Source organism: Peromyscus californicus, unplaced genomic scaffold (assembly GCF_007827085.1).
Source record: "Peromyscus californicus insignis strain IS unplaced genomic scaffold, ASM782708v3 Scaffold_6__1_contigs__length_162567912, whole genome shotgun sequence".
Lineage (NCBI taxonomy): Eukaryota > Metazoa > Chordata > Mammalia > Rodentia > Cricetidae > Peromyscus > Peromyscus californicus.
In genome coordinates this window covers 22,870,859-22,897,363 of record NW_026294584.1, presented here as the reverse complement: position 1 = coordinate 22,897,363, position 26,505 = coordinate 22,870,859, and the positions used below count along the sequence as shown (strand labels likewise).

The 26,505-nt window shown below is 39.7% G+C and overlaps 1 protein-coding gene across 1 annotated transcript in view; it reads left to right on the top strand.

The window, feature by feature from the left end:
* Col28a1 (collagen type XXVIII alpha 1 chain) overlaps window positions 1–26,505 on the top strand; it is a 178,117-nt gene that overhangs the window by 135,758 nt on the left and 15,854 nt on the right. Inside the window, exons 28-33 of the mRNA XM_052721312.1 lie at window positions 2,636–2,704; window positions 3,174–3,254; window positions 3,345–3,380; window positions 8,231–8,267; window positions 10,110–10,658; window positions 12,370–12,527. Of these exons, the coding sequence (XP_052577272.1) occupies window positions 2,636–2,704; window positions 3,174–3,254; window positions 3,345–3,380; window positions 8,231–8,267; window positions 10,110–10,658; window positions 12,370–12,527 (930 nt within the window). The remainder of the gene's footprint in view (window positions 1–2,635; window positions 2,705–3,173; window positions 3,255–3,344; window positions 3,381–8,230; window positions 8,268–10,109; window positions 10,659–12,369; window positions 12,528–26,505) is intronic.

Here is a 26,505-nt window from a genome sequence, read left to right as displayed (position 1 = left end):
GGATAATTTTGTAATATTGCTGTAGAGATCTGAAATATTGCCTAAGAAACAATCATTCTACATAATTGTTAAATGGGTATGGAGCTCCTCCCAGGCCACTCTAAATGTAGACTTCCCAGTGGTGATTCTCCATTACATCATAGTATCACAGTGTTTTTTACTATTCGTCCTCCTTTGGGATAGGGACAAAGCTAACCACTGGATTTCTTTGTTCTACCATGAACTTTTTGTCTCCCTTGTACCTGACCAAGAATCCTTCTGGACTCATCAGCACAGATACCAGTGGTCTGAGGCATTGCCTCAATCCAAAGCTTCCTTTTTACCAAATATCTCATTGAATGAAGATGCCCTCATTCACTTCCACAAAACATCAGAGGAAGCAAATTTACACAGTGACCTTCCCTGAGACATCTTTCTTAAGACTATACATGTAATATGTGGATTGTTTACTTTTTAACTAAAATGAAGGATAGTAGAATTTCAGGCAGTTGTCTCCTTAGGGTCCTTCATACCTCTCTATGGACTGGCCACCTAGTCCGTAGCTAGGCAGACCTTTCTAAACTCTAGATAAGGCTGGGATCCATGCCTACTGGAGCCTGTTTTCTGGTAAGTATGAGGTTGTTCTGTTTTCTTTACATTTCTGCCTACTCTTCATCACAACACATGTGTTATTTAGCTGGCACCAGTTTCCATGTAGAGTTCTGGGCCTCTCAGTATTTCCAGATTTCCTAGTGGGAAAAGAGAATCACTCTTGATTGCAAACTGAATAAACAATATCAATAATTTCTACCAAGTCAAAAGTGGACAACAGCTTCTTGAGGGTGAGTCATCACGTAGATATGTCTGGAGTTTGCAGTCCTTCCCGCTAGGCTGCTATGTCATAGAATTAGGCTTGGCTCAAGGACACCAAGATGAAATGACATAGCTGGGTGGTAGTGGTGCACGCCTTTAATCCCAGCACTCGGGAAGCAGAGGCAGGCGGATCTTTGTGAGTTTAAGGCCAGCCTGGTCTACAGAACGAGATCCAGGAAAGGCGCAAAGCTACACAGAGAAACACTGTCTCGAAAAAACAAAACAAAACAAAAAAAGAAAAGACAAGACATTTAGGGAACAAGTTCTCAAATTTGGCCATTCTAAGGAACTTGCTTTGTATCTTGAATTTAGGAGCCAATGCTTGCAATCTATTCAGATACAAAGGAACTCCTAGAGTTCAGTCACACTCTGCTGTGAGAAATTGACTCATGGCAGAACAGACATTTATCTCTCCCTTCACCCATTATTCTCTTTAAGCTAGTGTGAGGTTGGGACTAGGGTTATAGTTTTTATTGTGCCCACTGACGTTCTGGGGTTGGCTAGGGAACTTCTGAGCATATGATGAAGGGAAGTAAGATAGCTCTGCCACCCCAGTATCTTTCGTACTCTGCCACAGACAAATCCCCTGACACAGACTTCGGTACGGATTTGGGATAGATTTCTTAGCAGCATAGTTACTGTGACTTTTTAGTAGTGACTTATTTGTGATTTATTAGTGATTATTTCTGTTTCATATTCTATACCATGATGTTGTTTTTGCCCTTGTGTGTTTTGGACAAGAGAGGGAATTAAAATGTGTGGGGAGAGCCAAAATCAAGTCCTGCCTGTTGCTATAAACAATCAAAGATGAAACTAACAGGTTATAGTAATTATATAAACAGATCCTTATCCTTGATTGGAGGAAAATGTTTTATTTTTCTCCCCATTATTAATAAGTGCTTTTAGCGTGTTATAAACATAGGAAAATACAAAGATAAACTGAAACATTAGCTATTTGTGAACAAGTACATGTGTTCATTGTTGATTTTAAAAAATATGTGGCACTGGTTACCATAAGAGGAAAGGTCAGAGGCACAACAAAACCCAGTATCAGAGCTTTATTAGGAGGAAGGGTGGGGGACATAAGAGAGTGTGGCCAAGTCTAGGGCAGAGACACTTGCTGGTGGGGGGGGGGGGGAGGCGGGGAGAGCAGAAGAGGAGGGAGGAGTCTGTGTCTGCTTTTTAAGGATTCCTCTGCACATGTACAGGTGGACTTGTAGACCTACACCACGCATGTGCTGATTGCATGACTGCGCTTTGTGCATTTGCACAATCACGCAGTGCACTGATGACATAAGACGTAAGACCCCTTTCTTAGCTACTGAACTGCGCATGTGCGGTCATATAGCTGGAGTGACAGAATCCTAACACCCATAGCTTTAGATCAGTCAAGACAGAGATGTCTATACCACAGGAATGCTAGCAAATCATGAAATCTATTTCTCTCTATGTATCTGTATCTATATTCATATTTTATATCATCCCTCAAAATTGGGTAATGCTGTGATGTGGTTCAGAAGCTGCAAGTGATGCCGGGCGGTGGTGGCACACGCCTTTAATCCCAGCACTCGGGAGGCAGAGCCAGGCAGATCTCTGTGAGTTCGAGGCCAGCCTGGGCTACAAAGCGAATTCCAGGAAAGGCGCAAAGCTACACAGAGAAACCCTGTCTCGAAAAAACCAAAAAAAAAAAAAAAAAAAGCTGCAAGTGAGTTTCTAACTCCCTAAACATTCTGAGTTATTCTGGGGAATTGATAAGAATACCTCTTTCTTATATCTCACATAGGGGGAGCAAGGACCTCAAGGTTTTCCAGGCTCAAAGGGCACAGTGGGCCATGGCCTCCCTGGCCAGAAGGTAAGTGAATCAGAATTTGATGGAAATGCTTAGGCATATGGTCTCAATTGCTTAACCTTGATTTTGACAGAGATCTCATGCTTCCTGTGCCTCTCTCCACACTAAAAGAGCCATCTGCCATAGAATCCAAATGCCGCAGCTTTTCTACTTACCATGTATTTTCCCTCATTCTTCAAAGGCAACCAATAAAAGAATAAATCCTTATGAGACATGTAGGAGACACAGAAACCTCAGGAACCTGGTAAATTATACAACAGTTGAGTTTCCTGGAGGCAAGGAGCTGATCAGAAGGTGTCTCATTTCCTCTTAAGTGTAAATGATTTTTCTCCCTATGTGTATTGATGTCAATAAGAACTCTAAGTATTTAAGGGGGTTTTAGTTGCACCAAATTAAACTGTAGGACTTTTTCCCCTTATTTGGCTTTAATGCTCACGATGTGAGTTTATCTTTTAACCATATTTTCATACAGGGAGACCATGGAGAACGGGGCGATGTGGGGAGGAAAGGTGAAAAGGGAGAAATTGGAGAGCCCGGATCTCCAGGAGAACAGGCAAGATGTGGTTTTTCAAGCCTCACTCCAGCTTTATACTCTCGGCTGGTCTAGCCTATCCTGAACGTTACTCTTTTTCCCACTAAGTAGGGCTTACAAGGACCAAAAGGAGACCTGGGACTTACGGTGAGTATCTATCCTGGAGGGAAGTTGAGGGGTCCATGCTTGCAGAACTATTACACTCATGTTGTAGCTTTAGAGTTATGAATGTTTTGGATGTTGGTTTGTTCTGTTTAAATAATGTTGTTTGCTGCCAGGCCAGTGTTGACGTGGGTGCAGGAGGTAATTCAGTCTGGAGGAGGGAGAAATCACACTAGGGAGCCGTGCACAGCTCCATGTGAAGGCATAGGAATGCTCCCTTCTGGCTTCTGGTAGAAATGATCAGGTTGCTATTATTGGCAGTAAGGGAGTGATCTGCTTAGCAGAAGTTCAGAGGCCAATGAGCTTTTATTTCCTGTGGCTTTTCTCACTTCAGGGTAGGGGCTCTTTTTTCTTGAGCTAGTTCCTTAAGGAAGTGCTATAGGCTAGTCATCTCAAAGCTGGGATTATACGTATGGCCAAATTTGCAGATTTGTTGAATGTCTACAAACTTTTTCTACTCTTTTCCACCCACTATTAAAAACAAAAGAAGATGATTCTTCAAATTCTAATGGGTGGGAAGGTTCTAGAATTTTCATAGCAAATTCAAACTCTTCCTTTCTGATTAGGGAGCGCTTCCTCTCCTGGAGACTAGAGAAAGGGACATTTAGTTTTTTTCTTTCTTCTTTTTTGTTCAATTATCAGCTGGGAATGCTGATCCTATGTACAGCGGCAGGAAAATCAGAAAGGGAAGGGAAGGGAGTCTGTCTGGTCATGATAACAGGGTCTTTCTGTTGTCCCCCACCACCAATCAGATCCCTGAAGATGTCTACATTCATGCAGCAGTTACCTGCCAACAGTAGCAAAGACAGGATTCTGTGTAAATGGTGGAGGGAGCATTTCTCATGGCTTGATCTCTGCCTTGTTGTTCTGACATGGGGGTGGGACAGAACTATTTTCCTTCATCTAGACATTTGCATATTCATTTCTCCAACATTCCTTGGGTATTTACTGTGGTTAGACTTATGGATATGCACTATGAAAATAGGAGCCTGTGGGAAATAAGAGACGATGACCCTGAATTTGGGAGAAAGAGACAAAAAGAGTTCATCTACCATGTGATGAATATTTTGCTAAAAGAAGATTGAGGGGAATGTGGTAGTCCAGAGGAGACCAAATGATATGTGGTAATATTCAGGGCAAGAGAGACTGTCTCTTAAACAAAAGGGTTTGTCTTTGCTTTTGTGAATTTATTCAGCCTTGGCTGCTTTGTACAGTCCTATAGTGGGTTTCAGTAATTTCCACTGCTTTACCCTCTCTTATCCCCTGCTCGTTCAGCTGAACCCCCTTTTCCCAAGAAGTTCCCCCTCAAACTTTCATGTTGTGCGTGCGTGCGTGTGTATGTGTGTGTGTGTGTGTGCGCGTGCGTGGGTGTGTATGAGTGTGTGTGTATGAGTGTGTGTGTGTGTGTGTGTGTGTGTGTGTGTGTGTGTGTGTGTGTGACTGAATTTAACTAGGATTGTTTGCATGAGCATGGCTAGGAGGTTATTTATGAAGCATGGACTGCTTTCCAGGTATTTCTGATGAAAATACCCCTTCAGATATTATATCTTTGCTACCTTTTCTCCCGCTGTGATGCCTGAGCCTTGAGTGAAATGATGTAAATGTCCCTTTTAGGCCTGAGCACTCCACCGTTGTTATTGTTAGCATTTGAACCAGTTATGGGCCTCGGCATTAATCACAATTAGTTTTTTAAAAGTTTCAGTTCCTTCAGCAGCCCCCTGTCAGTGTCGGTATTTCCCAGTGTCTGAACTCAGGCTTCCTGTCTTCAGACTCAACAGGGAAGGTTAACTGTTAAGGCACGAGGGTTTGTAGTTTGAAAGGCCAATTGAATACCATAGTAAATCAAAGGGCAAATGAAAATACTTGTTTTTCCTATGAATATAGAAAAAAATCTTTCAGACTGTGGTAGATACACTGGCTCCTAAAGAAACTAAAGAGATGGCCACTGAGATGTCTCAGGGGATAATGGTGTTTGTTCCCATACATGTAAGCCTGATGACCTGAATTTGATGCCTGCAATCCACACAAGACTTCACATATATATTGAAGCAGGCGCCATTCACCACCTCTCCCCACCCACTCTCTGTCTGTCTGTCTGTCTCTCTCTCTCTCTCTCTTTCATATATATATATATATACATACAAACAAAAAAGTAATAATAATAATAAAAAATGAATTTAGAAGAATCAAAAGGCTGAGCATCCTTGCTTCGGGCAAACTGACTTGTGGTCCCTGTTTAAGTAGTCACATGTACCACAACATTTCTTGAATCTGTCTACAGTTTGGATCACTCCTTGGAACATCAGAGCTTACATCCTACAGTCATCTGAGCATCTTCAGGTGGATGTCCCAGAATGCACCAAACTCAATGGGGCTCAGTCACCCAGATTCTATCTGCCTCTCTTCATGCCTCCATAGTCCAGAGCAAGCCCATGATCATCTGCTCCCTCTTAAACTCTTTCTATCTCCACCCTCTTCTCTTAGTTACTTGTCAATCCCATTTTTTTCACCATCTAGAATATGACTATGTAGTAATAATAACCAGTATTGTGTCTAAAATCAAATGGACTTCCTTCTATACTACTGTTGGAGGCATCAGTTCTCACAACTTCTCTAAAACATAGCTGTGAGCATTGTGCTGCTCATCAAAGAACCTTAAAGATGACCATGCCTTTGATCAAGCTTTTCAGATTAAGTAATAATATCAAAAACAATTATAATAGAAAGTTAAGTGAAAAAATATACTCATAAAGCTTGGTGTAGATATTTTTCCCACATGTGAAAAGTTAAATAGAAAGTTGTATGTGGTGGTATATACCTAAAATCTCAACAGCCAGAAGACTGAGGCAGGAGAATTAAAAATTCCAAGCGAGGGCCGGGCGGTGGTGGCGTTCGCCTTTAATCCCAGCACTTGGGAGGCAGAGCCAGGCAGATCTCTGTGAGTTTGAGGCCCGCCTGGTCTACAGAGCAAGATCCAGGACAGGCACCAAAACTACACAGAAAAACCCTGTCTCGAAAAACAAAAAACAAAAAAACAAAATTCCAAGCAAACCTGGACTACATAGTGAGGCCTTGTTTCAAATAAACCAGGTGACATGCATTTCTTCTTTCTAGAGATACCTCACATAAATACATAAAGTTTCCCTTTCAGCATGCCCTCTGGTTCAGATTTATCAACTGTCTCTCTGAATGTGGAAAAGTATGGCAATGCCTGAAGAAGAGAGACCTGTAGTAGATTTTTGGGGGGCTGCCAACTCACAAATAATAACACGGAGACTTATGATTAATTATAAAAGATTGGCCTACAGCTTAGGCTTGTTCCTGACTAGCTCTTATAACTTAAATTAACCCATTTATAGTACATTCTATCATGTGGCATTGCATCTCTTCCATCTTGCACCTCTTGTGTCCTCTCTGTGTGGCTGGTGACTCTGCCCTTTTTCTTCCCAGAGTCCTCTCTGTCCTCAGAAATCCTGCCTAACCTCTTTCTAGCTATTGACTGTTCAGCTTTTTATCACACCACCCAGAGCAATACACCTTCACACAGTGTGCAAATATCCCACAACAGAGACACTGTTGACACCTTCCTCTTAGATGATTTGATTAGTACAACTCAGCATCATATGAGAGGAATCATTGTTTTTATTCAGTTTGTCACAAAACTATTGTTAGATGAAAATGACCTCAATAATCTCCATCATGCTGCTAATTTAAGTAAGCTGTGTCACCGGTTACAAACATTGTCTTTACCCCAGTTCTGTCATCATGGCTTTGTTCTCTAAAGTTTCACGTTGTGTATCTGTTAGCTTTATCTTATTACATTGACTGCTGTTCATTCCTGTTGAAATCCAGGGTCCTGTTAAACGCTATTCTCAGCCCCATGTCTTTAGCAAACACAGACTCTGGCCTCTGTTAGTCCATCCAGTCCCTTGTAAACAAACAACAAGCAATGAACAGTGTTGGTAGACCAACTTCGGGAACCTGCCATTAGAACAGACAGACAACTTCTGTGCCTGTCGATAGGGCAGAGCAGACAGGCAACAGGACAGGAAGGGGCTTTTAGAAATATGAGAGCATTTCATAAGGAACCAAGAAGAATATCAGGACACGAGGAGGGGACTTTAAGAAATGGGTATTGGAGCCGGGCGGTGGTGGCGCACGCCTTTAATCCCAGCACTCGGGAGGCAGAGCCAGGTGGATCTCTGTGAGTTCGAGGCCAGCCTGGGCTACCAAGTGAGTTCCAGGAGAGGCGCAAAGCTACACAGAGAAACCCTGTCTCAAAAAACCAAAAAAAAAAAAAAAAAAAAAAAAAGAAAAAGAAATGGGTATTGGAACTGAAAAAGGATCAAGAATTGGTAGGTACCTCTAGGTCTCAACGCTTGCCTTAGTGACTCAGCACATTGCCTAAATCGTTTGCTGACTGGCACCATGCCAGAGGAGGCAGGACTTTGTGAGCTCAGACCTGTGCACATTCACCTCATATAATCTGTGTCATTACCCCAAGACCCAGAAACTCTTACATTGTCTGATAGCCCAGGTCCCACTTTATGTCGTCTGATAGCCATGGTCCCACGGCTGACATGTACTGGAGTTTTTCGATTTAAGGTCTACAAGTCTGATCTATTAAGTTTCACTATTCGACCTCATTTTGGGTATGACACAACTTTATGTATATATTATATCCAAATTCCAACTTTTGTGCTATTCTTTTAATTTTCTCCAGTGAAGGAGTGAATCAGATGGCCCAATGCTGAGTATAAGACAAATCTCTCGGGATTATAGGAAACATACTGTAATCATAAGCTTAATGTTGACACATTTTCCTTTTTCCCCAGAAAGAAGAAATTATCAAACTTATTATTGAAATATGTGGTAAGATTTAATTATCAAGAAAGTGAAATGTCCTGTACAGTATAAGCCCTACTGTGTGCTGTGTGGCAGAGCTAATATGATCGTCCAGGAGATACATGTACATGGTGGGGAAATGGGAGACTCACCTGAAAAGTCAGTGGGACATGGAGAGGTGACATGGGGGAGGCAATTGTTTTCTTATTTCCTTAAGGCTGTCTGGAGAGTGGGAGGCCCCAGGGTGTGGGTAGCAGGGCCTTTGTAAGTGCTGTGCTCATCCATAGTCAGTGACTTACCTGTGCCTGGGAAGAAAACTGACAGTGGAAATTCAGTTGCAAAGCCCAACACACACCCGGAGACTAGCTAAGGACTGCCACAGGCTTTCCCCTCAGCTGGGATGTCTCTCCAAAGTGAGTTTCAGTGTGATTTCTGCAACTGTGTTCTGTCTCACAGGCAGGAAGACATTCAGGGGTCTACCTTGTTTCACAAGGAAATCTAAATTCCCTCACGGCTGAGCACTTTAGACTCAGAGTTACCAGAGAGAGAGAATGACGGAAAAGATTAGTGGAAGGAAAAGATGGACGGGATGAGGATGACTTCTGTGTTCGAAGGGGACAGAGGCAAGAATAGCACTAAATCCCAGCACTTCTTTGTCTCCTGAGTACTGAGACCTCTGGTAATAGGACAATTTAGACCCGGCTCCTGGATTAGATTTTTGGGGACCCCGGCTCTGAGAAGTTGCTTATTGACCAGTATTTTCTGGAATCCCTCTTATCAGAGAGTTCAGGCGCAGATGGACTGCTGGCTTCCTTGACAGCATGGGAGCTGTAATAATCCTCCCAGTGGGTGACTGGAGACACCGCCTAGAGCAGCTGCTCTCGTGTAGACTCGCCTAGAGCAGCTGCTCTCGTGTAGACTCGAGGGCCCTAATCTACCCCCTGATTAAACATTGCCATCCTTTCACTTTATCCATCCGGCATACCAGTGAGCAAATCTCCAGTTCCACTTAAAGATATGGTTGAAGGTTAAAATAGCAGCTTTGGGCTGTAGTTTAAATAGAAACTGTAGAACGAGGAAAGCAAATCCAGAGCAGCAGTCGCCTCACAGAGAGGAACGCAAGCAAGGAGGCTTACACAGAACATGCTAAGTTTTAAAAAGGCTTTTACAGTTTAATATAAGAAATAGACATACAGGTGTTTATTATCTGCTATACCATAGTTCCACTCTTCTGTGGTGTGACACGATCAGTGGAGAGACAGAAACAAATGTCTGTTTACCTCAGATAGGAAATGAATGACAGATCAAAGTCACAATGTTACCAAAGTCCGACTTGGTGAGTCAATGAGTTTATTGGGGTGACTCTCAGGAATCTATGGGAGGGGTTACTTACAAGAACATAAATGATTCAAAGGCACCAGCATTACCAGAAGACATCCCAAGCATTGTGCCTGCTTAAAAAAAAAACAAAAAACTAGAATCTCAATCCAGAACTCTCTATGTGACTGGTAGGCAGTCCTTTCTGCTTCTATATGAATCTGGTAAATTTCAGAGACTTTCTAAGACTTGTGAGTTGTTGATTTCCTCCTTTTAGAACTTCCTTCATCTTAAGGAACTTCTGTCCAGGTTAGAATATTTCAATTTGGAGGAAATTTCTACAAAAGAGCCCCCCATACATATTTTTTTGAATAAAGTGTGGAGTCCAAAGAGGAGAGAGTTATAAGCTGTTCCCACTGTAATAGGAAAAGAAGACCACAGCTGAGGCATTTGGTTCATTGCCACCCATCTTGCCACTCTCCTACGGTGGTGATATTAATCTGTAATTTTTTTTCATTTCTGCAACATTTCTATGTCTATATTCATCCTTAGGTTGTGGGCCCAAATGCAAAGAGACTCCACTGGAGTTGGTGTTTGTGATCGACAGTTCAGAAAGTGTGGGACCAGAGAACTTTCAGATCATCCAAAATTTTGTGAAGACTCTGGCTGACCGGGTAGCCCTGGACCTTGCCACAGCCCGGATAGGCATAATCAACTATAGCCACAAGGTGGAGAAGGTGGCTAGCCTGAAGCAGTTCTCCAGCAAGGATGACTTCAAGCTGGTGGTAGACAATATGCAGTATCTGGGAGAGGGCACCTATACAGCCACTGCTCTTCAAGCAGCCAATGACATGTTCAAGGAGGCAAGGCCAGGTGTAAAGAAGGTGGCCTTGGTGATCACTGATGGACAGACTGATTCCCGAGATAAAAAGAAACTGGCAGACGTGGTGAAAGATGCCAATGACTCCAATGTGGAAATATTTGTGATTGGGGTGGTGAAGAAAGATGATCCCAACTTTGAAATTTTTCACCAAGAAATGAATGTCATTGCTACTGACCCAGAACATGTTTATCAGTTTGATGATTTCTTTACCCTGCAAGGTAAGGATGTCTGCCCCAGTGACGAGGGATTTATGGTGTTCTTTGCAGTATCACCACCAGATTATCTTGGCAACAGCCATGTAGGAGCCTGTTTTCAGGTTCCTCGTGGCTTTACCCAGCAGATCTGCATAGAGAGGATGAACAGACCACGGACCTGAGTGCAGGTGTCTGAGATGGTCTGCACTTGGCTGTGAAGTGGGGAGGTCTTTTGTTCCACCCCTTGGTGTTTCTATAAATACCTTAGGGCAGAGACAGTCAGGGTCCATTGGAAAAGGTTCCAGGTTCTCTTGAGGCTATCCTGTGTTTTCTATCTGTTTATCTCCACAATATAAATCCTTCTATCTAATATTTCCTGCTACTCTCACTCAAGAAAACTCTGGGGAACTGTGAGGTTGATGGGTAGCTGCCCCGCACAGCCAGAAACCAAGACGTTAAAGAGGATTATATCAACATTACATTGTAACCTGTAAGCTACAGAAGGTTAAAGACTAATGTTGTGACATTGAGTGTAGAGGACACAATCCTGTATTTATTCATGTGTAGTGAGTATTCAGTTGTGGAGCTCAACTGGAGTTTCCATGGCAGTGGACAGGGATGAAGGGAAAGATGTTGGGACTATTGGTAACTGTTCACAAGTTTCCTAACTATAAGAAGGGGTGTCATGACCAAAAGGCAAAGCAGAAAAAAACAAAACAAAACTGGAATTGAAAAGAAATTAAAAAAACTTGATGATAAAGTTATGGAAGTCTAAAGAGATGAGAAATGCAAGCAACAGGGCTTGGAGGTCATGCTCTAGTTGCTCGCTTTATACTTACAATTTATAAATTTATAATTTTTATTTTATTATTATATTTTATTTTTAATATATTAATTATTATATTATTTTATTATATTATTAAATTTTATTTTTATAATTTAAAATTACAATATTTATGGTTATAAAATTTATACTTGGCAATTTTTATCTTAAAGAGTAACCTTTGGAAGTATGTCACTATGCTAACCTGATGGGCATTCTTAAACTAAATATCTTTTTGTATTTACTGATACTTACCAATGGGAAAACTAGTATGCAGCTGAGTACTACTTCACTGCTTCAGGTTCTTCCTACACCAAGTACCAAAACCACCAGTCATAGGGATAACTTACCATGCTCAGGAGGTTTGCTGATCTGGGTCTCCATTTCCTCAATGTTCTGCTGACTGACTGGTAGATTCATCCGATATATTCAGTTTCACTGGACTGTTCATATGTTAGAATGACCAAAAGTATCACACATTTGAGAAAATGGTTATATTTTACCAATTGAATTAAGGCTTTATCATCTTATCTGAGAGAGTTTTTAATTTGTTGCAGTAATAAAGAATATATTTTTGCATTAATTGGCCTTTTGTTAACCCTAAAACCAGATGCAACTACCTATTTTACTTAGTAGTAGGAGGCTAGCCCTGTCCACAGAATAACTCAGTGAACTGGCACTTTGGATAAATGGGCATTGATGATGATTATGTCTTCTGTGCTACTGTGTACTATTAAATAAAGAGATTTGACACAATCTTTTACAGATAATAACATGTTTCCTACCGTAGTTAACTTAGCAGTTGATTTCAAATGATGGGAGGGGGCTTAAGGACAGTGCTGATCTCTTTAAGTAGGATTGAGTGAAGGTTCACTGCTCCACTAATCCCCTTTTCTGCTTCTGTTTAAAAAGATACTCTGAAGCAAAAATTGTCCAAAAAAATTTGTGAGGATTTTGACTCCTATCTCATTCAAGTTTTTGGATCATCATCCCTTCAACCTGGATTTGGGATGTCAGGGCAAGATCTCAGCACATCTACTCCAAAGCCCACAAAAGAAATTTCTGAGTCGGTAAGTAGCTGTGAGCTGGAAAGTAGCTGAGAGTTGGGAAGTAGCTATAGGTCAGTAAGTAGCTATTGGCTTACTCCTTGCACCGAAATGGTGTAGTCTATTTGATATTGAAGGCATTGTTCCTGCCCTGCCTGCTTAGGATCAGCTGAGCTATGTATAATTTTAGGTCCTTGGTTCCAAGTGTTACCATCTCGATGGTAGATTTCCAGTTCTGAAATAGCCCTGGAACTTATAACATGAAGATGGATTAATTTTTTCCATTTTTGATATAATTTATTGAGTGTCACAAATAATATATTTATATTATACTGTTACCATCATAGTAAACATATGCCCTGGGACAGATTAATACTATGCTATTTAAATTTACCCTCTTGTTATGCTTTGTATATCATTTTCTACTAAGTTACAGATTTCCCACATTCATTCATTCATTGGTGCAGCCACCTTGTAGCCTCTCAGGTTTTCCCAAAGTTTACACGTGTGTCCAAGTGTCAATCTCCCAACTCCATACCACATTCTTATCCTTCAGGCTTTCTACTTCTGTTCATGGAATGGGAGGGGTGGGGACTGTACATGATCATGGTACAAGGTGGGTACAGGTGGGTGCTCAGGACTGGTGCTCAGCTTCCCAGTGAGGATAGCTTCCTTCTGGAGATAGAGACAAACATAACTGTCTTCTTAGCAAGCTTCTGGGAACTGACTTAAGCAAATCAGATCCAGAGAAAGCTAGAGAGTCTCTTGTTGTTTGCTTTTTACTCTTTTGAGGGCCCTGCCACCCAGCTTCCAAAAAATACACATGAAGGCTTATTCTTAATTATAAATGTCCGGCCTTGCTTGGATTGTTTCTAGCCAGTTTTTCTTAACCTAAAATTAACCCATCTACCTTTTGGCTCTGGGCTTTTCCTTTTCTATTCCCATATACCTTTCTTTGTTTCTTACTCTGTGGCTTGCTGTGTAGCTGGGTGGCTGGCCCCTGAGTCCTCACCTTCTGTGGCTACTCCTTTTTTTTCTTTCTCCCAGATTTCTCCTTCTATTTATTCTCTCTGCCTGCCAGCCCTGCCTGTCCTTTCTCCTGCCTTGCTGAAATATGAAATGTGTAAGAGTCTTGGTTGAGAGATTATAAGGTTGTAAATAAGCTAAGCAGGGGCAGCAGAAATAAGAGGAAGGTGTAGATTGGAGAGCTTTTTCTAGGTAGAATTAGCAGGATTTGGTGAGTTGGCAGTTAGAGCAAAGGTCGGTTTTGATGTGACCATGGGGATACTAGCTTAGAGATAAGATAGAGTGAAATACCATAGGCGACCATGAAGACTACATGGTGGGGGTGGGGCTACTTCTTAAAAAGAAGATAATGAAGTTTGTTTGTACCGTGTTAAGGCCCTTAGTAGCATCCAAGAATAAGTTAATATAGGAATGAGGAACAAGAAGACCACGTGCCTTTGGTAGGGTATCCTAGGAATTCTGATCTCCCTGAGAGACCAGTGACTTTAACAGATGGTGAGAGGTGAAGCACTCCAGCTGAGGATGGGGAGGGTGAGATATTGGAAGCTTGCAATGAATCCAAATTTCTTGGAATGCTCCAAAGTCAATAGGTTCTCTTAGAAGACTTTGTAAGCAGCCAGGTTCCCAATAACGATTTAGTCTGAGCAGACAAACGTACATTCACCTCAGCTTAAACCTTGGAAATACCTGAGAAATCTCATCAATTAAAGGTAGATGTACATGCACAGAAATGAAATGTTGTTATAACTATGTGTGCATATAAGTGGTTATGGTCTTAGTCACACTGTTCTATTGCTGTGAAGAGATATCATGTCCATGGCAATTCTTACAGAAGAAACCATTTAATTGGGGCTTGTGTACAGTTTTAGAGGATTAGTCCATGACCATCATGGTGGGAAACAGACAGGTACTCAAGCAGTAGCTGAGAGTTTTACATCCTGATCTACAGGCAGCAAGCAGAGAGAGAGAGAGAGAGAGAGAGAGAGAGAGAGAGAGAGAGAGAGAGACAGACAGAGACAGAGACAGAGAAAGAGACATACAGAGAGACAGAAACAGACAGACAAAGAGAAAGAGAAACTGATACTGAGCCTGGGATGGGCTTTTGAAACCTCAAAACCAACTCCCAGTGATACACTGCCTCTGACAAGGCCATACCTGCTAATCCTTCCCAAACAGTTCTACTAAGTGAGGCCCAAGCATTTGAACATATGAGCCTATGGGAGCATTCTCATTCAAAACACCCAGTCATATTCTGTACTTGAGTATCTATCTGTATTGCTATAACATCCAAGTATCTGAAATAAAATGAATCAATTAAAATCTTCAGGTTCTCAAATTGTTCCCAAGTCTATTCTAGGCCATGTTGCAAAGTATGTAAATGCCTAGAAGTCTATTTCTCTTTCTTTCGTGTGTGCCTTATTCTTTTCTTTGTTGTCCCTTTTATCACTTCATTCCGATAAGTCTGTCATTCTTTCTTCCTTATATTTCTGAAAAAAAAATCTGTTCTTAGGGAAAAATTTGGCATGAATTATTTACACTTTAGTCTGATATTTAAGTTGGTGGTGTCTACTGCAAAGAAAATCTAACCTTTTAAGTATTCCATTTAACTATGGAAGGAGACTTGATCCTGACTGAGCTGTCCTCTTAAATATCTGAGAACAGGAATGTTGAGAAATAAGGATAGCAGAAGTATCTCCTGGTTCATAGCTGGGAAGACTCTGCTGTTTCTCTTACAGAACAGTCAAGGGGAGTTATTTGTGATTATCGTACTCTGTCCCTCTTCTTAGGGGTAATTTATGCTTTCTTCTGTAATTTATTACATTGTACATTATTCATAATTATGTATGTATGTATGTACCTTAATTTTCTAATTTGTAGAAGTAACTGTCTTATTCAATAAGAAACACAGAAACAATGCAAAGATAAAAGCCCAAGAAGTCAGAGCTAAGAGCCTTACCCTTCACTCTGCAGCTATCCTCTCCAGTCAAGAGAACTACTTCCTGTGTGTTTGTCTTTATATATACTTTCTGTTCTACCTTCTCATTGGTTGTAAACCCAACCACATGACCGCCTCGTCACTGCCTGTCTGTACAAACTGCCAGGTCTTCTATGGTTGGTATTGAGATTAAAGGTGTGTGTCTCCATGCTGGCTGTATCCTTGAACACACAGAGATCTGCCTAGCTCTACCTCCCAAGAGCTGGGATTAAAGGCATGTACCACCAACTCCCGGCTCTGCTATGGCTTGCTATTAGCTCTGACCCCCAGGCAACTTTATTTATTAACATACAAATAAAATCACATTTCAGTACAAATAAAATATCACCATATTTCCCCTTTCCTATTTTAATAAAAAGAAAAAAGGAAAAAGGTTATAACTAACATAAGAAAAACTATATACAAAAGTATAATAACTATATATAATATGTACAAGTAATAATAAATACCTAAACAATGTCTAGTCCATTTGTATTTGACAAATTCAGAGAAAATAATTCCATTATCTATCCTATTTTGGTAAGTCCAAAATGTATCTAATTCACTTTCTATCCTAATTAATCTTCAACTTTAACTAACTAATCTTCAACTCCCTCAAAGACCCAAGAAGGAAATAATATTACCTAATAAAAAATAAAAACAGGAAGTGCATGTAAGCAGCCTCCAAAAAAAATTGTGAGTTGACAGAAACAGCCAGCTGCCTGGATAGTCACCTGAGGTTTCTCTGCAGTGTTGGGGCATCATCTTCAGCCTATAGGCTTAGCGTATCTGACAGACTCATTTGTGAAGTAGGATGTATACAAGGTCAATAGTTTGACCTCACATTGGGTGAGAGCAGTCCATGTACCAGAAACACCTGAATTCCACTAGTGTCCTGTCATGATTCAGGATTTTAAATTCTGGAAATTGTTGATGGTTTTTGAATTCAGCTGTCCATTCTTCTTGGCTGTGTACATGTGGCTTCATCTCAGCATCCCATTCTTCTCCATATCACTCTATTACATGCCAATCTACTATTGAGAGGGGTGAGCTTAGTTACTCTTCAAGAATAACTGTTTCAGCTGCTGTTCCATTGCACATCAGAAGTCATCGGCCCACTGCCTGTTCAGCTGCCTTTGAAGAAAAGGGCATTGTACCTCTTCCAGATTGTGAAGGCCACTTCAGGGATGGTGCCATATGGTCTTGGCCTCAGAAGATGCCTTTTGATAAGGACATAACCACACTTGTTTTGGCAAGAATCGGTAGTCCTTTGTTTCATGTCCTGTCTGTCCTGATTGTCAGCAGTTGATTCGAGGATACTTTGTTGTCCAGTGGCTAACTTTTGCCACAATGAAAGTTAACTCCATATGCAGTTTCTTCAATGCCTATATTTTCTCTGAAGTAGATTGGTACTGCCAGGAGCCGACATGTCTCATAGTCATAAAAAAAGAAAAATTTTCTAAGTTATTAAAACATTTCAAATGCCATATTCTGTAGATCTCTGAAGGGTTTGAAGATGAGCTCAATTTTGAAAACATACTAATACTACTACAAGTTCTATTATAATGTCTAACTACTAACTTTCATTTCTTTATATCCTAATAGTTGATAATAATAACATTCAAGGATCAGAAAATTGCATTACATTGTTAAATGAACGGTATAAGTACAATTAGAAATATACATATAGCATTTTTTAACAATATCAATTTCAATATATATAATTTGTACAATCCAATCCAATGTAAAGTATTTAAAACTAGTAAATTGTCTTTTTCTTTTTCTTTTCTTTCTTTCTTTTTTTAAAAACAAGAACCTTAAATCTAACCTCCTTTGCTTAGCCCTTTTCCTAACCCTTGACAACAACTTGTAACCAACCCCCCTAAACAATGAAAATTATCCCAGACCCAAAACCCATTAAAAGACCAAAAAACCACCCGCCTCACACCACCTCTTTGGGAATGTGGGTGTCGTATTCTTAAAATTGCTTCCTGCTGGGTATGGGCGAACGTATCTTTATCCTGAAAAGAAAAAATTTAGGTTAATTGCCAAATTCTAGGAAAGGTAACTATATCCTTCGTTATCCAGTCTGTGTATAATGACAAAGTTCAGGGTTTATCTTAAGTCCTTATTCAAGTAGTCTTTGAAACTGGATCATCTCAGCTAGCCCTCTCAAAATTGCTCTGAGCACTTTGTAGTTCAAAGCTGATCTATAGATGATGTGTGTCAGCTTAGTGATATTATTATTGTCCATGTGGAATTGTTGTTGTTGTGTGGCCCCGTCTTCTTTCTGGAGACTTCAGTTGATGTTAGGCCTGGCCGTGATTTCCTGCAGAAAACTGATAAGAGACTCAAACACAAAGACATATATAAGCAGCTAATTGAAGCCTTTTTTCTAGAATTAGTATTCTATATGACCATTCATATCTTAACACAGTTTAAAATGTATATATCTGTATGTATATATATATTAATCTTGTAAATTTTGATATAAAATTTATACTTTAAGAAAAGTTTAAAGAATCAGAATAGAATCAAAGAGTTGAGATTAGTAATAGAATAGTCCCTTAATCAATTTGGTTTTTCTCCTGTCCCATAGCAGAAGATGGCTCTTTTCTTCTGGCATGATACAGGGAGTTTGCATTTTCCTTTTAACAACATGCTTGAGTTTAAAGAAGGAGAGAGCCATTCTTCAACTCCGAAGTCAGCTTTAAATTTTAATTGAACTGGGACTACAAGAAGACCAATAGTGTTAAATGTCTTTAGAGAAGAGCAGAAACAAACATTTAGGAAGACTTATAAAATTTTATAGATGATATACCCATACGCCATTTCACTCTGTTTCCTGGGATAGATGATTTGTCCTTTTTCTTCAGTTGTCTCATTTGTCCAGTGCTCTTCAGATTCCTTAGCCTTCATTCTCCTAAAAGACAAAAAAAAAAAAAACAAAAAACAAAAAACAAAAAACAAAAAACAAAACCTTTCCCCAAGACTAATTTTGGGGAGATTCCTTTTTGGCAAGTTATTATCTGATTAAATGAAAAGACATGTGGTACTGGTATAAGTTAGTTTAAATTGGATGTTCATGTTGGTTGATGAACTATCACCTCCTCTAATTAAGAGGTCTCTCTTGTTCAAATCGAACCTTTATCAATTTTGATGGTACCCACAGCTTATCTTCTCCTGTAGAAACAAAAGCAAAACCTCGTTCCCAATGTAACACATATCCTGGTTTCCATTCTGAGGTCAGCACATCCTTAAAGTATATAGGCTGATTTAATTCTGTAGTTTTTTTCTGTTATCCAATGTCTCTCTGCAGCTGTTGCTCCTTTCTCATTGGCATTGAGAAAATTCAAAGTTAATAGAGCATTATGTAGTCTATTTCTGGGGGGTTTTGTTACTCCTTTTTGTTTATTTAGCATATCCTTTAGAGTTCTGTTTGATCTTTCTATAACTGCTTGACCTGTAGGATTATGTGGTATGCCTGTAATATGCTTTATATTGTAATAAGCAAAAAACTGTTTCATTTTAAGAGAGATATATGATGGAGCACTGTCAGTTTTAATTTGTGCAGGTATACCCATAATGGCCATAACTTCTAGCAAATGAGTGATTACAGAATCAGCTTTTTCAGAACTCAAAGCAGTTACCCATTGAAATCCTGAATAAGTATTGATGGTATGGTGTACATATTTCACTTCCAATTTCTGCAAAGTGAATCTGCCAGATTTCATTCCTCTGAGTACCCTTTGGGTTACATCCTGCTGGTAATAGTGTTTGATTGTAGAAGGAACAAGTAGGACATTTCTTTACTATTTCTTTGGCTTGTTGCCAGGTTATGGAAAAATCCTTTTTTAAACCTATTGACATGATTTTTTTTATGAAATTCTGAGGCCTCCAGCACATTTCCTATCAATAATTTATCAGTCTCATCATTGCCTTGTGCTAGAGGGCCTGGCAGACCAGTATGGGATCGAATGTGAGTTATATATAAAGAATGACTCCTTTTTCTGATTGTATCTTGTAATTGAATGAATAGTGAAGTTATTCTGAAGCATCAGGGATAAATTCTGCAGTCTCAATATGTAATACCACTCTTTCAGCATACTGAGAGTCAGTTACTATGTTGAGAGGTTCTGAAAAATCCATTAATACCAACAGAATAGCATACAATTCTGATTTTTGAACTGAATTATAAGGACTTTGAACCACTTTACTTAAATTTTCTGATTTGTAACCTGCCTTTCCTTGTTTGTTGGCATCTGTATAAAATGTACGAACTCCAGATATGGGTTTTTCCCCATATAATTCGAGGCAAGATCCAATCAGCTCTCTTTATAAGATCAATTCTATCACTTTTGGGATATTTGCTGTTAATTTCTCCCCAAAAATTACTGCAAGCTCTTTGCCAAGGTTCACTTTCTGTCCATAATTTTTCAATGTCCTCCTTAGTTAAAGGTAGGACAATTTCTGCTGGGTCTATTTCTGCTAATTAACAAAGTCTCAATTTTCCTTTCCAAATCAAGTCAGAGATTTTTTTCCACATAAGTTTTTAATTTTTTATTCAGTTTATTTGGTAAAAATATCCATTCCAATATAATATCTTCCCTCTGCATTAATATTCCTGTAGGAGAATGCCTAGAAGGTAAAATAACCAAAATGCAATCCAGCTTTGGATCAATAGGATCCATGTGCCCTTCATGTACTTTCTTTTCTACCAAGGCCAATTCTTTCTTAGCTTCAAGTGATAATTCTCTTGGACTATTTAAGTCCTTGTCACCTTCTAAGGTTTTGAACAAATTATTCAGTTCATAATTTTTTACCCCCACAATAGTTCGTAGATGAGAAATGTCTCCAAATAATCTTTGAAAGTCATTAAGAGTCTGTAGTCTATCTCTCCTAATTTGCACCTTTTGGGGTCTAATTTTTTGTAGTTCTATTTTATATCCTAAATAATTAATATAACCTCCTCTTTGTATCTTTTCACGAGCAATTTGTAATCCCCAGCAAGGCAAAATTTTCTTTACTTCTTCAAACATTCTTTCTAAAGTATCTGCATTTGAGTCAGCTAGTAAAATATCATCCATATAGTGATAAATTATAGATTTAGGAAATTTTTTATGTATCACTTCCAATGGCTGTTGTACAAAACTTTGGAACAGGGTTGGGCTATTCAACACTCCCTGTGAGAGGACTCTCCATTGAAATCTTTTAACCAGTTCATAATTATTGTAAGTAGGCACCGTGAAGGCAAATCTTTCTCTGTCTTTTTCTTGTAAGGGTATTGAAAAGAAACAGTCTTTTCAATCAATAACTATGAGAGGCCATCCTTTTGGTAACAGAGTAGGCAAAGGAATTCCAGATTGTAGAGAGCCCATTGACTGAATTACTTTGTTAATTGCTCTAAGGTCTGTTACCATTCTCCATTTACCAGATTTCTTTTTAATAACAAATACAGGAGAATTCCAAGGGCTAGTTGATTCTTCAATATGCTGAGCATTTAACTGTTCTTCTACCAGCTCTTCTAAAGCCTGGAGTTTCTCTGTTGTTAAAGGCCATTGCTGAACCCATACAGGCTTGTCTGTTAACCATTTTAAAGGTAGAGCTCTTGGTGTATTTGGAAGATCATCAGTTGTTGTGCCTTGTTCTTGTATAATATGGATGGCTGGTGACCACTCATTAGAATAATATCTTCTAATATTTCTCTTAGAAACATGTGCTAGTTTATGATTTGTTTCTGAGGTTGGAGGGTTGTTAATCTGAGTATTCCATTGTTGCAACAGGTCTCGACCCCACAGGTTCATAGCTATATTAGCCGTATATGGTTTTAATTTTCCTCTCTGTCCTTCTTGACCTATATATTCAAGCCATCTTGCACTCTGTTTCACTCGAGATAATGTCTCAATTCTTAACAGTTGAATGTTTACCTCCTGAAGAGGCCAAGTTGGACGCCAAAATTCTGGTGCAATTATGGTAATATCCGCACCTGTGTCTACCAGACCAGACAACAAAACACCATTAATTTTTATCGTTAATTTTGGTCTTTGTTCATTAATAGAAGTTTGCCAAAAATTTTTCTTTAAGTTTTTTCCTGAATTTTCTATTCTGTTTCATCATCCCTACCAGCATATTTTATTCCAATAGGCATTTGGTTATTTAATTGCTCTAAGTAGGGTTTTCCTCTACAACTGCAGGAAAGGTTTGAACAGGATTTGCTGTGGGGGCCTGCCTGAGGCCCCTCTGGGAGTTTCCCGAAGACCAAGGCAAAGGATTACCTTGCCTGTCCCTTGTTGATCCACTGTTTTCCCTTACCACACCTTCTGCATACTCCAGAAGGAAGGGGAATTCTGTTGCCATTGTTCCTTAAAGAAACATTGTTTCTAGGAATGACCTGCTTACAGTCCCTTTTCAAATGTCCTTGCTTTCCACATCTAAAACATCTAACATTCCTCAAACCTTTTGAAATTGCTTCTCCTACCCACATATCATCTTGGTCATGAGACTCCACATGTGTCTCTAATCCAGTCTTCCAAGGGTGCAGATACTGCCTTTAATGGCCTGATTATTCTCTTACATGCTGCATTCACATTCTCAAAAGCCAAAGATTCAATTATTATCTGACTAGCTTCTGAATCCGGGACCATTCTCTTTACTGCTGAAGCCAGTCTTTGTAAAATATCTGTGAAAGATTCTTTTGGGCCCTGTATATCCTTTGTAAATGACTCAGTTTTCTTTCCTGGTTCTTCAACTCTGTCCCATGCATTCAAGGCTGCCATTCAACATAGAATTAAGGTTTGGATATCACATAAACATTGTGTTTGTACTGCAGCATATTGGCCTTCTCCAACAAGCTGATCCTGGAAGACTTGTATTCCTTTATCACTCCATTGTTTTTCTATGTTTTTAGCCTCCTCCTTGAACCACATTTGCCACTGGAGCCTTTGTCCGGGGTTCCAGAACAGCATGTGCCAGCTCCCACCAGTCCTGTGGTATAATCCTGTTATAAGTTGACCAGGTGTTTAACATTTGCTTTACGTATGGGGAATGCATGCCATAAGATACTATTGCTTCCTTAAACCTTCGTAAATCTAACATTTCAATTGGAGCCCAAATATTTTGTTTATTCACTTGATCAGGTAACTGCTGTATGGTTACTGGATAAATTAAGGGTGACTGTGTAAAAACAGGCTTTCTTTCTGTAACCTTATCATCCAATCTTGAAACAACTTCACTGTTAATTTCTTCTGTCTGAATTTGAATTTCTCTATAATTCATTTTAACAGGCTTAACAGGTTTTTCTAAAACTTTTATCCTGGCACTTAAATTGACTATCTTTTTAAATAGTAAAATGAAGATAAGAAAAGTAATAAAGTGCATAATTTGATCAACATTAATCTTCTCATATAGTTGTTCCATTGTCAGACTGCCTAAAATTTCAAACAAAGCCCAATTTTCTTCCAATGTACACATAAAATCCATTTTTTTTAATGTGGAAAAAAATTCTCTTTTAAATAGTTTCCTTTAAAATATCTGATATCTTAATTGACTTACCAAGTCTGCGTAGAACAGTAGAAATCTGAGAGAATTTCAAAACAGCCACCTAGTGTTCGAGGTGTGAATCCAGAGAGAGAGAGAGAGAGAGAGAGAGAGAGAGAGAGAGCGCAAGAAAGCGTAGCCACAAGTTCTGGCTAAAAGCTTAAATCCAGCCACGTGTTCCCGCTTGAGCCTAGTCAAGCCTGGGTTCTGGCTTACTTAAGCTCCGACCATGTGTGTTGGCTTTACAGGTAGGGGCCCTGTTCGGCAGGGCAGGCCTGAGTTGTTTGTAGCACCGGCTTTAAGCAAGTAGCTCCAGCTGCAGGTAACCACTTGGGGCTATGGTCAGTCTGGTCTGAGACTTAAGCCTACCTGGGCCCGAGCTAGGGAGCCGCGCCGCCCAGGAGGGAAACCGGACCTGCCACTAAGCCAAGCCAAGGAGTTTTTAATGGACTCTTGCCACGTTGGACACCAAATGTAGAAGTAACCATCTTATTCAATAAGAAACACAGAAAAAATGCAAAGATGAAAGCCCAAGAAGTCAGAGCTAAGAGCCTTACCCTTCACTCTGCAGCTATCCTCTCCAGTCAAGAGAACTACTTTCTGTGTGTTTGTCTTTATATATACTTTCTGTTCTGCCTTCTCATTGGTTGTAAACCCAACCACATGACCGCCTCGTCACTGCCTGTCTGTACAAACTGCCAGGTCTTCTATGGTTGGTATTGAGATTAAAGGCGTGTGTCTCCATGCTGGCTGTATCCTTGAACACACAGAGATCCACCTAGCTCTACCTCCCAAGAGCTGGGATTAAAGGCATGTACCACCAACTCCCGGCTCTGCTATGGCTTGCTATTAGCTCTGACCCCCAGGCAACTTTATTTATTAACATACAAATAAAATCACATTTCAGTACAAATAAAATATCACCATACTAATTGATTAAAATCCCTTGAGGACACAATTTGCATCTAATTAAACCTTGTTTAATTACATGACTTAAAATTATGTTTTGTCTTATATCTAGTAGACATTCAAGCCATACTTATCAATGAAACAAATGTTATATTAGCTATTGGCCTAAGAGAAAAATCTGAAGCTTTTCTTCAATGAAAAATACTAATTACACTGTTGTAAAATTATAAACATAAAAAGATCCTAGGATCCCAGTAGCACAGGAATTAAGACCAACAAATTTTTTGTTTGTTTTGTATTTTTTTTTTTAAAGATTTATTTATTTTATGTATACAATGTTCTGTCTGCACATATCCCTGCAGGCCAGAAGAGGGCGCCAGATCTCATTACAGATGGTTGTGAGCCACCATGTGGTTGCTGGGAATTGAACTCAGGACCTTTGGAAGAGCAAGCAGTGCTCTTAACCTCTGAGCCATCTCTCCAGCCCTGTTTTGTATTTTTGAGACAGGATCTCACTATGTATCTATTGCTATCCTGGAACTCTTATGTATACCAGGCTACCCTTGAACTCCAAAGAGATCCCCCTGCCTCTGCCTCTGGAGTGCTTGGACTTAAGAGGTGCACCACTGTACTTGACTTGACCATTAATAAATGGAAACTTATGAAACTAAAAAGCTTATGATTTCAGTAAGAGGCAGCCTACAGAATGCTTAAAATACCTTTACCACCCATACATCTTACAAAGAGTTGAAGATTTAGTGTGTAGAATATACAAAGTTCTCCCCTCCCCCCCCCCAAAAAAAAATCAGGAAAACAAAAAACTCAATTTAAAAACGGAGTTCTCAAAAAATAAGACACAAATGGATGAGAAACATTTAAGAAATGTTCAAAATGCTTAGCCATCAGGAAAAATACAAATTAAGACTACTTTGGGATTTCATCTTACCCTAGTCAGAATAGCTAAGTTAAAAAAAAAATGATGACAAATGCTGGCACAGGATGTGCAGAAAGGGGAACATAGACTCACTGCTGGTGTGAGTGCAAACTGGTGGGCCAGTATGGAAACTGGTATCGAAGTCCCTTGAAAATGCAGAAATAGATCTACCATATGATTCAACTATACCCCTCCTTGGCATATATACAAAGAACTCTATGTCCTACTGTTTTAGGGTTTCTATTGCTGTGACAAAACACCATAACCAAAAAGTGAGCTGGGGAGGAAAGGGTTCATTTAACTTACACTTCTACAGCACTGTGCATCATTGAAGGATGTCAGGACAGGAACTCAAACAGGGAAGGATTCTGTAAGTAGGAGCTGATGCAGAGGCCATGGTGGGATGTTGCTTACTGGTTTGCTTTCCCTGGCTTGCTCAGCCTAGTTTCTTATAAAACCCAGAACCACCAGTCCAGGGATGGAAACACCTACAATGGGCTGGCCCCTCCCCCATCAATCAATTAAGAAAATGCCTTACAGCCGGATCTTATGGAGGCAATTTCTCAATTAAGGTTCCCTCCTTCCAGATAGTTCTAGTTTGTGTATGAAGTTGGCATATGACTAGCCAGCAAACCTACTATAGAGATACTTGCACATCCATGTTCATTGCTGCCCTATTCACAATAGCCAGGAGATGGAAATCACCTGTTTCTATCATCAGATGGTGAATAGGATAATAAAAATGTGGTGCATTCACAGTGGGATATTATTCAGCTGGTAAGAAAAATTAAGTTTGTAGGTAAATAGATGGAGCTAGACACTGTCACTCTGAGTGGTGAAACTCAAATTCAGAAAGACAAACATCACATTTTCTCATTTGTGTATGTTAGTTTTGAATCTGCAGACACATATGTGTTTCAAATTTGGAATACCCACAGAGGTCTGGAAATTAGTGCGGGACCATGAGGGAGGGCTCCAAAGAAGGGGAGAGAGAACATAATGATAGAAATGTTTAAGATAGAACAATGGAACAAGAAGGGTTAAGTGGAGTGGGGGGTGAGAGGACAGGCTAGAAGAGGGAAAATGAGAGGGATGATAACTAAAGACTTCAAAAAAGTCGGTGAAAACTTTCTACTGTAGATTCTTCCTAAATATGTTATGGCATTAATAATGTTAACACTTCGTGTTTATTTATTCTTCCTGGTTTGGACAGTTGGGTTAAGATTTTCATGATATAAATGAAAGCAAGGCAGAGAAATCAATTAAACATCAACTCATCAGGTCAATGGTTATATCCAGTAATGGTCCATTAATTCCATAAGCACCTTCAGTTCCTGTGTGAAGTTATCTTCCACAATTCTAAATGAATTAATAATTACTGTCTGTGCATGGACGTTAATCTCCTTGAACTAGTTTCTTACAGAATTCTTTACATACTTTTTTTTCACTTTGAAGAAGTGGAAAGGAATGAAATCTTATCTACTCTTGAAAAAAAATTTCTTTGTGTCATGAAAAATTCTTCCTCAACTGCATATAACTTAGATCACTGACAGCCAGACCACTTTTTCTCTGGCGGAGGAGGATGTGGGGTTTCTGTACTTAATGGTTCCCTAGCAACCAGA